This window comes from Lolium perenne, chromosome 4 (genome assembly GCF_019359855.2).
Source record: "Lolium perenne isolate Kyuss_39 chromosome 4, Kyuss_2.0, whole genome shotgun sequence".
Taxonomy (NCBI): Eukaryota; Viridiplantae; Streptophyta; class Magnoliopsida; order Poales; family Poaceae; genus Lolium; species Lolium perenne.
In genome coordinates, this window is record NC_067247.2 from 354,347,197 (window position 1) to 354,360,881 (window position 13,685).

At 46.8% G+C, this 13,685-nt stretch overlaps 1 protein-coding gene across 2 annotated transcripts; it reads right to left on the reverse strand.

Moving 5' to 3' along the window:
- Positions 1-4,048: 4,048 nt before the first annotated feature.
- On the reverse strand, positions 4,049-10,736 carry LOC127296926 (uncharacterized). Of its 2 annotated transcripts, none has more exons than XM_051327173.2 (2): positions 9,197-10,736; positions 4,049-4,516 (listed from the first exon to the last, which is right to left on the reverse strand). In XM_051327173.2, exons 1-2 carry the CDS (start codon positions 10,485-10,487, stop codon positions 4,500-4,502), a joined length of 1,308 nt encoding a protein of 435 aa, XP_051183133.1. In that variant the 5' UTR covers positions 10,488-10,736; the 3' UTR covers positions 4,049-4,499. The 2 variants fall into 2 exon arrangements, with proteins under 2 accessions (XP_051183133.1, XP_051183134.1); XM_051327174.2 differs by lacking the exon at positions 9,197-10,736 and adding an exon at positions 5,573-7,145.
- Positions 10,737-13,685: the final 2,949 nt, after the last annotated feature.

A 13,685-nucleotide genomic window follows, 5' to 3' on the forward strand; every position in this document is an offset into this window, starting at 1 on the left:
TGGCCGCGCCGCCTTATGGTGTCGTCGCCTCGTTGACCTCCTGACGCCGCCTCTTCGCCTATTTAAGCCCCCTCGACCTAAAACCTCGATACGAAAAAGCCACGGTACGAGAAACCTTCCAGAGCCGCCGCCATCGCGAAGCCAAGATCTGGGGGACATGAGTCTCTGTTCCGGCACGCCGCCGGGACGGGGAAGTGCCCCCGGAAGGCTTCTCCATCGACACCACCGTCATCTCCATCAACGCTGCTGTCTCCCATGAGGAGGGAGTAGTTCTCCATCGAGGCTCGGGGCTGTACCGGTAGCTATGTGGTTAATCTCTCTCCTATGTACTTCAATACAATAATCTCATGAGCTGCCTTACATGATTGAGATTCATATGATGATGCTTGTAATCTAGATGTCGTTATGCTAGTCAAGTGAATTTTACTTATGTGATCTCCGGAGACTCCTTGTCCCACGTGTGTAAAGGTGACAGCGTGTGCACCGTGTGGGTCTCTTAGGCTATATTTCACAGAATACTTATTCACTGTTATGAATGGCATAGTGAAGTGCTTATTTATATCTCTTTATGATTGCAATGTGTTTTGTATCACAATTTATCTATGTGCTACTCTAGTGATGTTATTAAAGTAGTTTATTCCTCCTGCACGGTGTAATGGTGACAGTGTGTGCATCCGTGTTAGTACTTGGCGTAGGCTATGATTGTGATCTCTTGTAGATTATGAAGTTAACTATTGCTATGATGGTATTGATGTGATCTATGCCTCCTTTCGTAGCGTGAAGGTGACAGTGTGCATGCTATGTTAGTACTTGGTGTAATTGTGTTGATCTATCTTACACTCTAAGGTTATTTAAATATGAACATTGAATATTGTGGAGCTTGTTAACTCCGGCATTGAGGGTTCGTGTAATCCTACACAGTTAGTGGTGTTCATCATCCAACAAGAGGGTGTAGAGTATGCATTTATCTATTCTGTTATGTGATCAAAGTTGAGAGTGTCCACTAGTGAAAGTCTAATCCCTAGGCCTTGTTCCTAAATACTGCTATCGCTGCTTGTTTATGTTTTCTTTGCGTTACTACTGCTGCGTTACTACTGCTTGTTTACTGTCCTGGGCAAAGCACTTTTCTGGTGCCGTTGCTACTACTTATTCATACCACCTGTATTTCACTATCTCTTCGCCGAACTAGTGCACCTATTAGGTGTGTTGGAGACACAAGAGACTTCTTGCTTTGTGGTTGCAGGGTTGCATGAGAGGGATATCTTTGACCTCTTCCTCCCTGAGATCGATAAACCTTGGGTGATCCACTTAAGGGAAACTTGCTGCTGTTCTACAAACCTCTGCTCTTGGAGGCCCAACACTGTCTACAAGAATAGAAGCTCCCGTAGACATCAGTGGACTAGTCCCTCTTGGTCATGGTGATGATAATGAAGACGTTGGACAAGGTGGAGATCCCTCCGGCAGTGATCTCGGTGGAGTTTCCCCCTCCAATCTTCTCTACAACAGCCTCCGTTTTCGTGTTTCTATTCTTGTGTGGCGCTCTCCTCCCGAGAACTCTTCGGGGTCATATATATAGTCGTTTTTAGGGAAAAATACGTCAGTTCACGAAAGAATAGGGCTAACGGGCGATCGACAGTTGAAAGAGGGGGTGGCGCGGCCTGACTTCCTGGCCGCGCCACCTGGCCTCTTTTGGCCCTGAGGCCTCTCCAGGTGAGCTTCCAGGGCCCATGCTGCTCTCCCGATGAAAAAGTGACGCTCCAAAAATCTCAGGTCAATTTGACTTTGTATAGGTCTCTGAAAGTGAAAAATACACAAAATAGGGTTTTCCTATTCTGCAGCGTTATAACCCAAATAAAGGGATTCATTGTTAAATACCCATAAATCAATGTAAACCATGGTATTATCGTCATATATATTGCAAATATGTGGAAATTCAATATGATAAAGGACATTCATGTATGCATTTTACATGCATCAACATCCCCACACTTAACATATGCTCGTCCCGAGCAAGAAGGTGATAAAACTAACATGAACTTTGGAGTTTATAATATATAGCTTCTAAATAATCATGCAAAGTATCACAAGGTTCAATCAATAAAGAATGACAATAGGTAATATGAACTCATCAAGTGATAACTCTTACGTTCTACATAGCATGCATAATAGTAAATAGCATTGTAAGAAAACATGCTTGGAAGAATCCTATGGAATTGTTGGAAGACATTTTGTTCTCTCTTTTTCAGAAATATTTCTTTTAACTCTTGAACACAAGTAAGCAGGGAATGTATGTGCTAAACATCCAACAAAATAAAAAGTAAAGAGCATAAAACATTGTTTTAAGCTATGCAATTCATGTCAACAATAATAATAAGGATGTGGTACCAAGTATCTCATGTATGAAGATATCTATGTGTCATGAGTTTGACCTCTTATGAGCAAGTGTTGCCTCACTTTCTTGAATGCTAAGGACTACACCTCTTGTTATTCAACTCCGGGTTACCAAGATTTTTCGACATACATGTTTTAACCAAATCGCAATGGGGTACCTTCATACCACCTGTACCAAGGACCAAAGAGGATGTGCATCTCAAGCAAAGGCGAGGCCAGCAAGTAGGCTTAAGCAGGCTGAAGCCTGCCATCCAAAAATGTATTTTTTTACTACTAGTAATCTTCCAAAGGAGGCCCATTAGCAGCTCGGTATTCCAGGCTTCAGCCCAACTCGCACACAGCATTGTATCAAAGTATCGAACATGTCTTCCATCTGCACTTCCGCGGCACGCATCGTATCGAAGTATCGAACAAGAGAGGCAGAGATGGAGGCGACGCGGCGGGCCGACGGCCACGACCAGCGAGGCAGCGAGCCGGTGATAGAGGAGGGGCTAGGTCCGGCGGAGCGCCGCACATCTGCACCCAGAAGGCCAGAAGGCGACGCGCGGACGGCGGACGCACCCAGCCAGGAGCCGCCAAAGGCCAAACAACTTCTCAAAGTTTAATGTTGAGAAACTTATTCGGCTTGCTGAAATTTAAGCTGAGAACTTCACAGAAGCAGACATGTTGTTGCTAAGAATTTACCTCCCGAGATTTCTTATGAACATTAGAAGAAGTGAAGAATTTAATGGATGTCAAAATCTATCCAAACTTGCTCAGTTGATGGTTCAAACAACAAAACACACATATTTCCCATTGGTGTATCGTCTCATTGAGTTGGCTCTCGTTCTTCCTGTGGCAACTGCATCAGTTGAACGCATATTTTCAGCAATGAAGATTATAAAACAGATTTGCGCAATAAGGTATCCGATGAATAGCTAAATGATTTAATGATGTGCTACTGTGAGAAAGAGAAATTCAGAAGCATTCATGATGATCAGATTATCATACAGTTTCAGAAATCAAGGGATCATAGAGGACACGCGTGAGTATGATGTGATTTCTTAGAGGTACATATCTGTTCACTAGTTTTATCAGAGTTTAATTTGTCATTTTGTTGTTGCTTCTCTAGTACTGGATGTATTAGTGTGTGGTTTGTATGCTTTAATCTGAAAATTTATGGTATTTTGTCTTGAATAATTTTATGTATTATATAATGGCTTATCGTTTAGTTAGTCGTCGTCAACTTTCAGCCTCCCCTGCAAATAATTTCTGGACTCGTTGTTGATCTCAACTATAGGCCATCCATACCAGGACAACATAAACAACAGACGTTGGGCATCCTCTCTAACTCTCTCACTTTTTCTCATACTCTTTTTTTTTTTCTTTTCCCGCACATTTTTCACAACTCTTTTTTAACACAACTCTTTTTTCACTCTTCATATTGAGGATGCTCGTTGCTAAAACTTCCACCATGATTAAGCGTGTCTTCAGTTAGCGGCTCATTGCTCTTCTCTAACAATACATGCTTACTTGCTTAAATAACCTCTACTTATTTCACAAGAGATAGCCATCAATAAAATAAAATAAATGATGATCAACAGAAGGTGCAATAGTGTGCCCTACAAAAGGTTCATTCCTTTTTCCACATTTTTCATCAGATTATAAACGAGAAGCATGTATAGAGAATGTTGTATTTCTGTTTAAACTGGACTTATAATAATTAATCTTCCACATATAAATAACAGATTCTCTTCCCACTATATTTTAGAACAATGCTACTGTAAGTTTTTTCGTTTCCAACTTCCAAGGAAAGCAAACCAAACAAACCTGGTCTACACTACACAGATTGAGCCAACCACTTGACCAAAACAGCATACTTCTTAGGAGCTAGCTAATTATATTGAAACGATAGTCACTCATCGGTAGCAGCAGAACACATAATGGCCCAATGAACAAAATGGGAACATCAATCTTGCAGAGGAGAGAGGACATGGAACAGAAGCTTGAGCAGCCATAAAAACCATCCATGCTTGCGTTTAAGGAAGGCTTGGGTTGTATTTTGAGACGACGATGATGGCCGCTGGAGCAGCACACATGTCTTGGTCACCAGCTCCTTCTCAGGGCCCTCAAGTACCTTCTGTTGCTGCATTAGGAACAGTGTGAGATAAATGACCATCAAAGGGTCCAAAACCACTCTATGTCACAAAACCAGAAAAACAGAAGATACGGAAAATATAAGCATCCTAAATCGATCAAATCCCCCAAATAGCCACAGCCGCGCCAAATGGTCAGGAAATCTTCCATGAGTGTCAGATGGCAGGCCCAATTGAGAATTTGGACAGCAAAATACGGCACAGCCAGAAGTTTCTACGCCCCCATAGAGTTGGGAGTGACGTCTCCTTGCCACATGCATTTCTCCAATTGCTGAGCCGGCTAAATTGTATCTTGTGCAGTCTTTTTTTGTCTGTTTGGTTGCAGTCCTATGCTCTATAGCCTTCCGGTGATCATTCCTATTGTTCAGTATCTTTGTTGGTCAATTGACCATGACCACACCAATGGGTTAATGCTGATTCCGACAGACTTCATATGAGTCCTCCCCAGACCATAATTGGTAATCGCTATTGAGATTTAATGCTAAGCTCAGCTACCACACTCAAGGAAAATACAATAATCAGAAACAAATCGTGCCTGAAAGGTGATCTTTAGATCAGCAAACTATGGGTTCGTATGTGTGTATAAATTGCTTTGCATCTGTCAAGACAGTTCAAGATGTAATCGAATTTATATTTGTTCATTAGGACATGAGAAGCATGTAAACCCTACTCAATTTGCATCATTGGTCGACTCATTGACGGACAACGAGATACACCACTACAACATGCTCCCAATCTCATAGTCAAACATAAGCATAATAATGACACTAGCTTAACAAACGAACATAAAAAAGTACTTCCTCTCGAAGAAGAGGGTTTGATAAGCTTGGCGAGCCAACATAAAATACCAGCCATTCCTATGGATATGGAACCCAATAGAAATTCGTTGGGGTCTAACCCTCTAAGAGACTCGCCATATCGGACTTTTATTTCTGTTGGGTTTCATACCTAGCCCACCCCAACTTGCTTGGGAAAAAGGCTTTGATGTTGTTGTTGCCTCCCCAAGAAGAAACTGTATGATTACAAACAAGAAGTATTACAATTACCTAGAGCTGTCTTGAGATAACTGGACAATTCAGAAGGGTGCGCTGAGCTGAAATATCCTTCCAGAGAAAATGGTGCCAAATCAACCAATACCTTGTCTTTCAGGTCAACAGTGATCAACCATGACTTTGGGCTGCAAGATTTTAGTTTACACAACATGTAAACAATATCATCACAATGACAGGTGAAGCTCAGGACAGGATAAGATGCTAGCAGGTCCTTAAGTGTCAACTCTCTGGTAACATCGTCCCTCACATGAGGCAACATCTTAGACAGTCTTGGGTAGTCAACTGAGATTTCCTCATCATAAGCCATGCACCCCTTGCGCCAATGGTCCCAAGAAGTCGTTGTGTACCATGTCATGGCCCTCCAACCAATTTCTTTGGGCTTGGTCAAGCAGTCTGACTCGCAGGTGTCATCATAGGATGTTTCATCAACATCTGGTCTTTCATGTTTTTCGACCTCGATAAACTTGATCAACCCATTGCTGTAGGCAACATTCCGGAGTGGCCACGGGGCAGGTTTCACGCCGTCCTTGTTGCCAGGCATCAGCATAGGCAATGTGATGAACCTGAGAACAGGAATTTCATCGAGCACGTTGCAGAAGGCTATCCCCCTCCAGAGATCAACCCATCCAAGCGTGCCAGCCCCAAGCTGAATCACCTTGGATGCTATAATGATGGACACCCCCGTTCGGACATCCGACGATATCTCCGTCTGCGTCACCTTAGTGCTCCAAGCCCAGGTCCTGGACGAGAAGACATGGAGGTCGTAAACCCAAGGGGTCAGTGAATAGCAGAGGGCGGCCAGGACGAAATGGTCGCCGTCATCTCGAGGCAGGAGGCCGAAATCCGAGGCAGTGAGGACGAGCGGATAGGGACCTGGGATCAGCCGGAGCGACGGCCGCCCGGGGCCGGCCTTGTAGACGAAGTACTCGCGTCCTTGGGGAGCGTGTAGGAAGAGGAGCGAGAGGAGGAGGAAGTCCTTGTCCGAGCAGACGACGCTGGGCCTGCTGGCGTAGTCGGTGTCGTTGAGGTCGGGGCAGTGGACGCAGACGTAGGAGACGCCGAGAGGGTCGGTGAGGCAGACGGTGACCCGGAGGGTGAGGCCGGTGCTGGTGGACGCCTCCGCGGTGGTGGCGTTCGTCTGGTCAGCGACGTACGCCAGCGGCTCGAGGAGCACCCAGGGGGCGGGAGCGGTGTCGCGGCTCGGGAGCGGCGTGGGCCGGCAGGAGGGCGAGAAGATCTTGCGGAAGGCTTCTGTGCAGTCCTCATCCAACATCGTGCTCGGCGGCGGGCGGCGGGCGGCGGGCGGCGGCGAGGCCGCGGCGGTCAGCGCTGGGATTGGTAGTTTGGGTTTGTCTCTATGGCTCTCCTACAATGGATGAATTGAAGTTTTGGCACGGTGGATTCTCAAAATCGCTGCCGGATTTCTGTAACGACGGCGAGGTTCGCGGTTGCCGGCGGCGCATGCGCTAGCTCAGATCGGATTTGGAGTTTTTTTTTTTCCACTGGAGTGGAACTGCGGCCGCGATATGTCGGACTGTCGGAGTGCTGAGCTGACTGAGAGAGACTGCTTGGGCTGCATTTAAATTGGGCTTGCATCTTCTTTCTTGCTTCACCTCATTTCCATGTACCAGAACATCCTCAGCCCGTTTGCTTCTTTGCTTTATTTTCACATAAAATGCAGTAGCACACCCGATTCAGTACAACAAAGGCTCTTGAAAACAGAATTTTTTTATAAAAATGGAGAGAACCCGATTTAGTACATCTTGAGCAAAGGTGGAGGTTGTCATGGGAATATTTTCAAGGAGATTGTAGCCACGGCAATGGAGCTGATATCATGTTCTTTTATTCATGAAGGAAGGCAGTGAAACAAGGAGGCACATAGCTTAGCAAAGCATGCTTTAGGTCTAAGATGCAGGCTGACGTTTGTGGTTGATTCAACAACCTACTTCTGTATCAACCTCTATAAACGTTGTTAATCAATAAAGTTAACCATTGTTTGCCCTAACAAACGATTTAGTACAAAAGGCTCTTGAAAACAACAAAACATTTATAAAAATGAAGATAAATAGCTCCCAAGAAAACATTCATGGAGAGAAATAGTTCCATCGTAAACAACTTTTCACCCCGAAATGTACCAGAGCAGGGCTATAGCCCTAAAATTGTAATTTCGTTTGGTTTACAGCCTCAACTCTACAAAACTGGATTAAACACTCACTTAGGCGGTTCTCAAGCTCACATGACATATATTCAGGTTGTTTTGCCTTTTATTGACCATCTTTTGGCAAAACATTGATACTGGACTCAATCTTGATGGGAAGGCGTCAAGGCTCTCGCTCTATAGTATGTGAAGCGTTCTACCCCAGAGGAGGACATGTTCAGGAATGGCGGTGGCCACCGGTGATACCCGTTACTTCTTTCCTCGCCAATGCGAGTTTGTTGCTTCCCAATGTGTATTAAGTACGAAACAAAATCATAAAAATGGGGCTATTCTGAAACTGGAGAAGAAATTATAAACACGGAAACTGCAGAGCGCCCTTTTTCTTTGCTCGCATGAAAACTGGAGCTGGCAGAAGACCGCCGTGCTGATGAACATATATGCACGACCCCGACTAATTTAGGCCACTGGAATATCAAACTCCAGATTATGTTCACCACAGAATATCCAGTGAAAAGGGGATAAGCGTCTTGAGTGGCATAGAAGCACACAAAGCAACCATCATTGTGCTGGAGACCTCATTTAGCGAGGCAATCTTTAGTCCAAATTCTACCACGGGTGGCTTGCTAGCGGGAAAAATTTATAACAGTGCAGCGGCGCGCCCATGTCTACCAGATTGCCCTGTCCAAAATGTGAATCGGTGTTGTGGTGAGATGGGCTTTGTTTGCTGCTCTGACTGGGGATTGAACTGAACCACCTGCAGAGCTTCGCAAAGATCCAGTAACTGATTGAAAGCTTTGGATATTTAATGGCTTGGCGCTTTAACACCAGTCAGATAACCTTACTCGGTAGCTAGCAATACTATATTACTACACTTAGATAGGTATAGCCTTTCAGGTCACAACTGCTGGCTGTCATCACCTTGCAGTGAACATTCTGATAATTCAATCTCTCTTTTGGTCAGTTAGCATCCTAAATATGTCAAAGGTATGAACCAGACCAACCAAACCTGCAGGTAAAGTTGGATTCCAACACATTCTTTACAAGAGTTTCACCCAGCTAGTATGATGGCTATGCGGATTTAGTGCTAAACTCAGCAACCACACGTAGAAAACAAAAGTAATCAAAATAAACATTGTGCAAAAGGAGGTCTTTAGACCAGCAAACCAAGGATGCATAAGTGTGTTTATTAATTGATTTGCATAGGTAGCTCAAAATGCAACAAAAAAAAAATTTGTTCATCAGTACATGATAAGCCTGTAACCCTACTGACTTTGCATTATTCGTCAACGCCTTGACAGACAACCCAGACATGTGGACAACGAGATGAACCACTAAATCTCCAATACTCAAATGTACTCATAATAATGAACCTTGCTTAACAAAAGAAGAAGAGCAACAACAAAGTAATCTGTCGTTAAGAAGAAATCCTATGATTTACAAACACGCATTGGTATAAGTACCTGGAGCTCTGTTCAGGTAACTGGACAATTCAGAAGGTTGGGCCGGGGCGAAGTATCCTTGGAGAGAAAATGGTGCCACTTCGACCAATATCTTCTTTTTCAGGTCAACACTGATCAGCCATGATTTTTTGTCGCCAGATTTTGTTTGACACAACATGTAAACAATATCATCGCGATCACAGGTCAAGGTCAGGACAGGGAAAGATGCTAGCAGGTTCTTGAGTGTCAACTCTCCGGCATTAGGCTGGGAGAACAACATAGAATGTGTTTGGCAGTCAACCGAGATTTCCTTGTCATAAGCCATGCTCCCTTTGCGCCAATGGTCCCAGGAAATCATTCTATACCATGTCATGGCCCTCCAGCCAATTACTTTGGGCTTGGGCAAGCAGTCTGATTCGTAGAGCGTATCCATGTCATCCAACGTCCTTTCATCAGGATCATGTCTCTCATGTTTCTCTATCTCGACAAACTTGATCATACCATTGCTGTAGGAGACGTTTCGCACCTGCCACGATGACTTGGAGCCCTCCATGTGGCCAGGCATCAGCTGGGGCACTGGGATGAAGCGCAGCACGGGCATTTCGTCGAACACGTTGCAGACCGCAATCCCCTTCCAGAGATCAACCCATCCCACCGTGCCGCCTCCGAGCTGAATCACCTTGGAAGGTGTGATGATCGACACCCCACTCCTGACTTGAGACGATATCTCCACCTGCGGCACCTTACGGGTCCAGGCCCAGGTCCTGGACGAGAATATATGGAGATCATAAACCCAACGATCGTCGAACTGGAATGAGTAGTCCAGAGCGGCCAGGACAAAATGCGCGCCGTCGTCGCGGGGCATGAGGGCGATGCCGGACCCCCTGAAGCCGCGCGGATAGGGACCTGGGAGCAGGCGGAGGGCCGGGCGACCCGGGCCGGCCTTGTATATGAAGTACTCCTTGAGGCCCTGCTTGGCGTGGGGACCGAACATGAAGACGACGGAGAGGATGAGGAAGTCCTTGTCGGAGCAGTCGACGGTGGGCCTGTCGCAGAAGTCCGAGTCCTTGAGGCCGGGGCAGTGGACGCAGACGTGGGAGACGCCCAGCGGGTCGGTGACGCAGACGGTGAGCCGGACGGTGTGGCCCGTGCTGGAGGAGGCCTCCGCCGTGGTGGCGTTGGTGTGGTCGGCGATGTACGCCACCGGCTCGAGGAGGACCCAGGCGGGCGCGGCGTCGGGGATCGGGAGCGGCGGGGGCCGGACTGAGGGAGACATGATCTTGTGGATGGCTTCTGTATCAAAATCGAACATCGTGCTCGGCGGCGGCGGCGGCGGGACAGATCGGGGTTTGGGGATCGCGGATTTAGGAAGTCGTGTGGGGTTTTCTCCGTCTGGCGGTGGCGGTGGCGGTGAGGGTGGATCTCTAATCTAGGTTTGGTCAAGCTTCTGTTGAGTCGAAAGCGTCACCAGATTTCTGTAACGGCGGCGAGGTTCGCGGTGGCCGGCGCATGCGCGAGCACCAATTGGGGAAGGGAAGTTCGGGTCTGCTGGAGTGCTGACGGAGACCTGTTGGGCTGGTCTTCGAATGAGCCAGTATCTTCGTTTCATTCGCCTCCCCTCCATACTTCTAATCCGGCCTTTTGTATTGTAGGTCAGACTCAGACCCTATGTCTGTCAGGGCCTGGCCCATAAAATGCAGTAGCACAAACTTTTTTTTATCCTATAGGGGAGTAGAAATTTGTTTCTTTGTGATGGGCATACAACAAATTGATTTTGTACGTAACAAATAGGCTCCTAAAAAATCTATACCTACTAATAAAGGAAGGAAGGTTTCTCCCCTAATTTTTCGTCCGTTTTTAATTTACCCTCAGTTTTCTGTTGAAATTACGGCAACTGCCACCGCCAAGTAAAAACGGTTCGTCCGCAGACCGCTCGATTCCGTCGCCCCCTTCCGTTTGTCGCAGACCACCCGCCCCAGGCGCTCGAGCTCTGCTCACCGGCGCGCTCCGCCCGCCCACCACTCGCCGCGCTACATCCTCGCAGGCGAGATCCGTCCCGATCCCTTCCTCTCTGGCATTTTCCACCTCTATTAGTCCTTAAGCGGTCCGATACGCCCCAACCCTGCCCCGCGCCGTTGTTTTCTTCAATCGGATTGGCGATGTCTGGCTTCCTCCAAGGTGCGCAGCTGCGGCTCCGAGCAGAACCGAGACCTGCCGGCAAATAGATTGTCTCAAGCTTCGCCGTCCGCGGCACGCTCGGCGTGTCCCTTTTCCCCCGCGTGTGGCTCGCTGGGCAGCCGTTCCCCTTTCTTGAGCAGGAGCGGGCCTCAGGAGTCGGGAGGCGCGAAGAGCAAGGGGCGGCTAACGCGGGAGTGAGCGAGCGGACGGGGCTCGTTCGCCGCGACGTGAGCGCTGCCCGCGAGCAGCCCCTCGATCGAGCGGGTGGCAGCCGGCAGCATCGCGGTCGCGAGCATGGTGGTGGCGCACGGCGGGATCTCGCCGCCATGCCGCCGCCATGCCCCTCCCGTCGCCGCCGACCCCGCCGCAGCCGCTGCACCGCCTCCCCGCCGCGGCCCCCGCTTCCGCTGGAGCCGCTGCAGCTTGTCCGCCGCGACGTACGCGCCGCCCGCGAGCAGCCCCTCGATCGAGCGGGGGTTCGTGGTCTTTGTCAGCTATCATCAGCAATTATTCAGTTTTAATCACAGATTGATGGATTTAGGTAGAAGAAAAGGCTAAGATAGCTCGTCATAGTGACCAATTCACTCTATAAAGTAAGTTGCGATCGATTCTTGTCAACTATTACAGTTAACACTAGCAAACATCTGAACTTTGTCTGAAATCTCAATCAGTGACACGGCTCGGTCAGTTGCTCCAGACGAAGTAGGGGTAGCTAGCTACGGTTCATCCTTATCTTTATTACAGTACTTGCAAATGAGTAGTGGGTTGGTTTAACATCTCGGAGATCAACCATTTATACTTATTTGCAAGTTTGTTTTACGATTTATTGTGTTTTATTAGTGATGCTCATTGTACGTTGCTGTCATTTTGAGGGCCGGGTTTGAGGGCACTCATCTGCGCCCTCTGTCTTCGGCCCTCAAAAGTTGTTTTTCTCGACCCTTAAATTGGTTTTGAGGGTTCAGCTTTTGAAAGCTCTGCTTGCCTTCTGGTTATTGTGAACTTGTAATCATCATGGATACACAGGCGCTGCAACTTAGTGAGTTTGATTTGGATTTTAAAAAAAAACAAGGGTGTTATTTGGAGTTGGATTGCCTTCGTCGATCTGAGTGACCCAGATGGATTTTTATTGTTCAATGAGTCGATCTCACTTCCTTTTGGGATAATATATGGCCTTACCTTTCCTTTCCATATGTTTTATATTATCTGACCTGGTGGTGTGTGCAGGTACCGGTGGCGGAAGCCATGACAAACATGAAGAATTTTTTTGCACTATTCTGTTAAGCATCCAGATTACTTCTGTTGAATAATTATTTAAGAGATAAATACAATGAACTTTCTGAGGATTATTTGAAAGCATTGAGATACGTACAATGATCATCCAAAAATCCAAAAACAGGTTAGAGTTTTTTTTTTGCGGGAGAAAGAGAATTTTATTAACCAGACACAGAATTACAGGTCAGAGTTATCGTCACGAAATTTCTATTTTGTTGTACTAACAATTAGTTCAAAATAACATAGAGTGAAATTCAAAAGCTTCTTTGAAATATCATCAGAAAGGAGATTTTGCTGCTGTTTTACTTAAATTTGCCTGAATTTCTCTTACTGATATTTAACATGTTGTTTATTTCTCATACAAGTGGACAACTTATTTTTCTTGGTAGTTGCATTCTAAAAAGTAATATTCAGTAAAAGTTATCCGCCGCAACGCGCGGGCATATTTCCTAGTACTTTTCCTAAATAAGAGCTAGCTGTTTTATAACTACTGCACAATTACTTTTTGGAGCGTCCGATTTCTTGTCTCGATCACGAAAGCACTCTGTCCTCCTCGTCCCATTTATCTGAGCTAAGCCAACGAAACATGTTTGAGTCTCTTGTTTTTCAATTTCATTCATATCATCTTTCTCTCCACTGCCCCACAACTTGCCCAACTTACCTCCTCCAGTTGTGCCACCGTCGCTAACTGTAGTTAGGTGCCTGCGTGCCATCCGACCTTAGAAAGAAGTCCACATACCCCTCCAGGTTTGAAGTGGAGCGCATACCCCCCCCCCCCCCCCGCATATGCAATACCGTCTAAATTACTCCCCTAGGCTGTTTGAGACTGGTTTAGGTGAGGTTGAGAGTGGTTTTGACCACGTAGGTTGTTCTTTGCAGTTCGCGACGGGAGCGGCTCTTGTTTGTTCACGGGCGCGACTCGCATCCCCGACAAGCCGTTGCCGTCCGTCACTGCCCAAGAGAGGAGCAGCCGCCACCCGTGCATCGCCTGCGAGAACTTGTTGACAAGCCGTCGCTCTCCGTCGAACCACCGCAACGCACCGCAGCGTGAACTCGTCGT

Excerpts from the sequence above, each read along its gene's own strand:
- LOC127296926 (XM_051327173.2), bottom strand. The coding sequence starts at position 10,487 with ATGTTCGATTTTGATACAGAAGCCATCCACAAGATCATGTCTCCCTCA.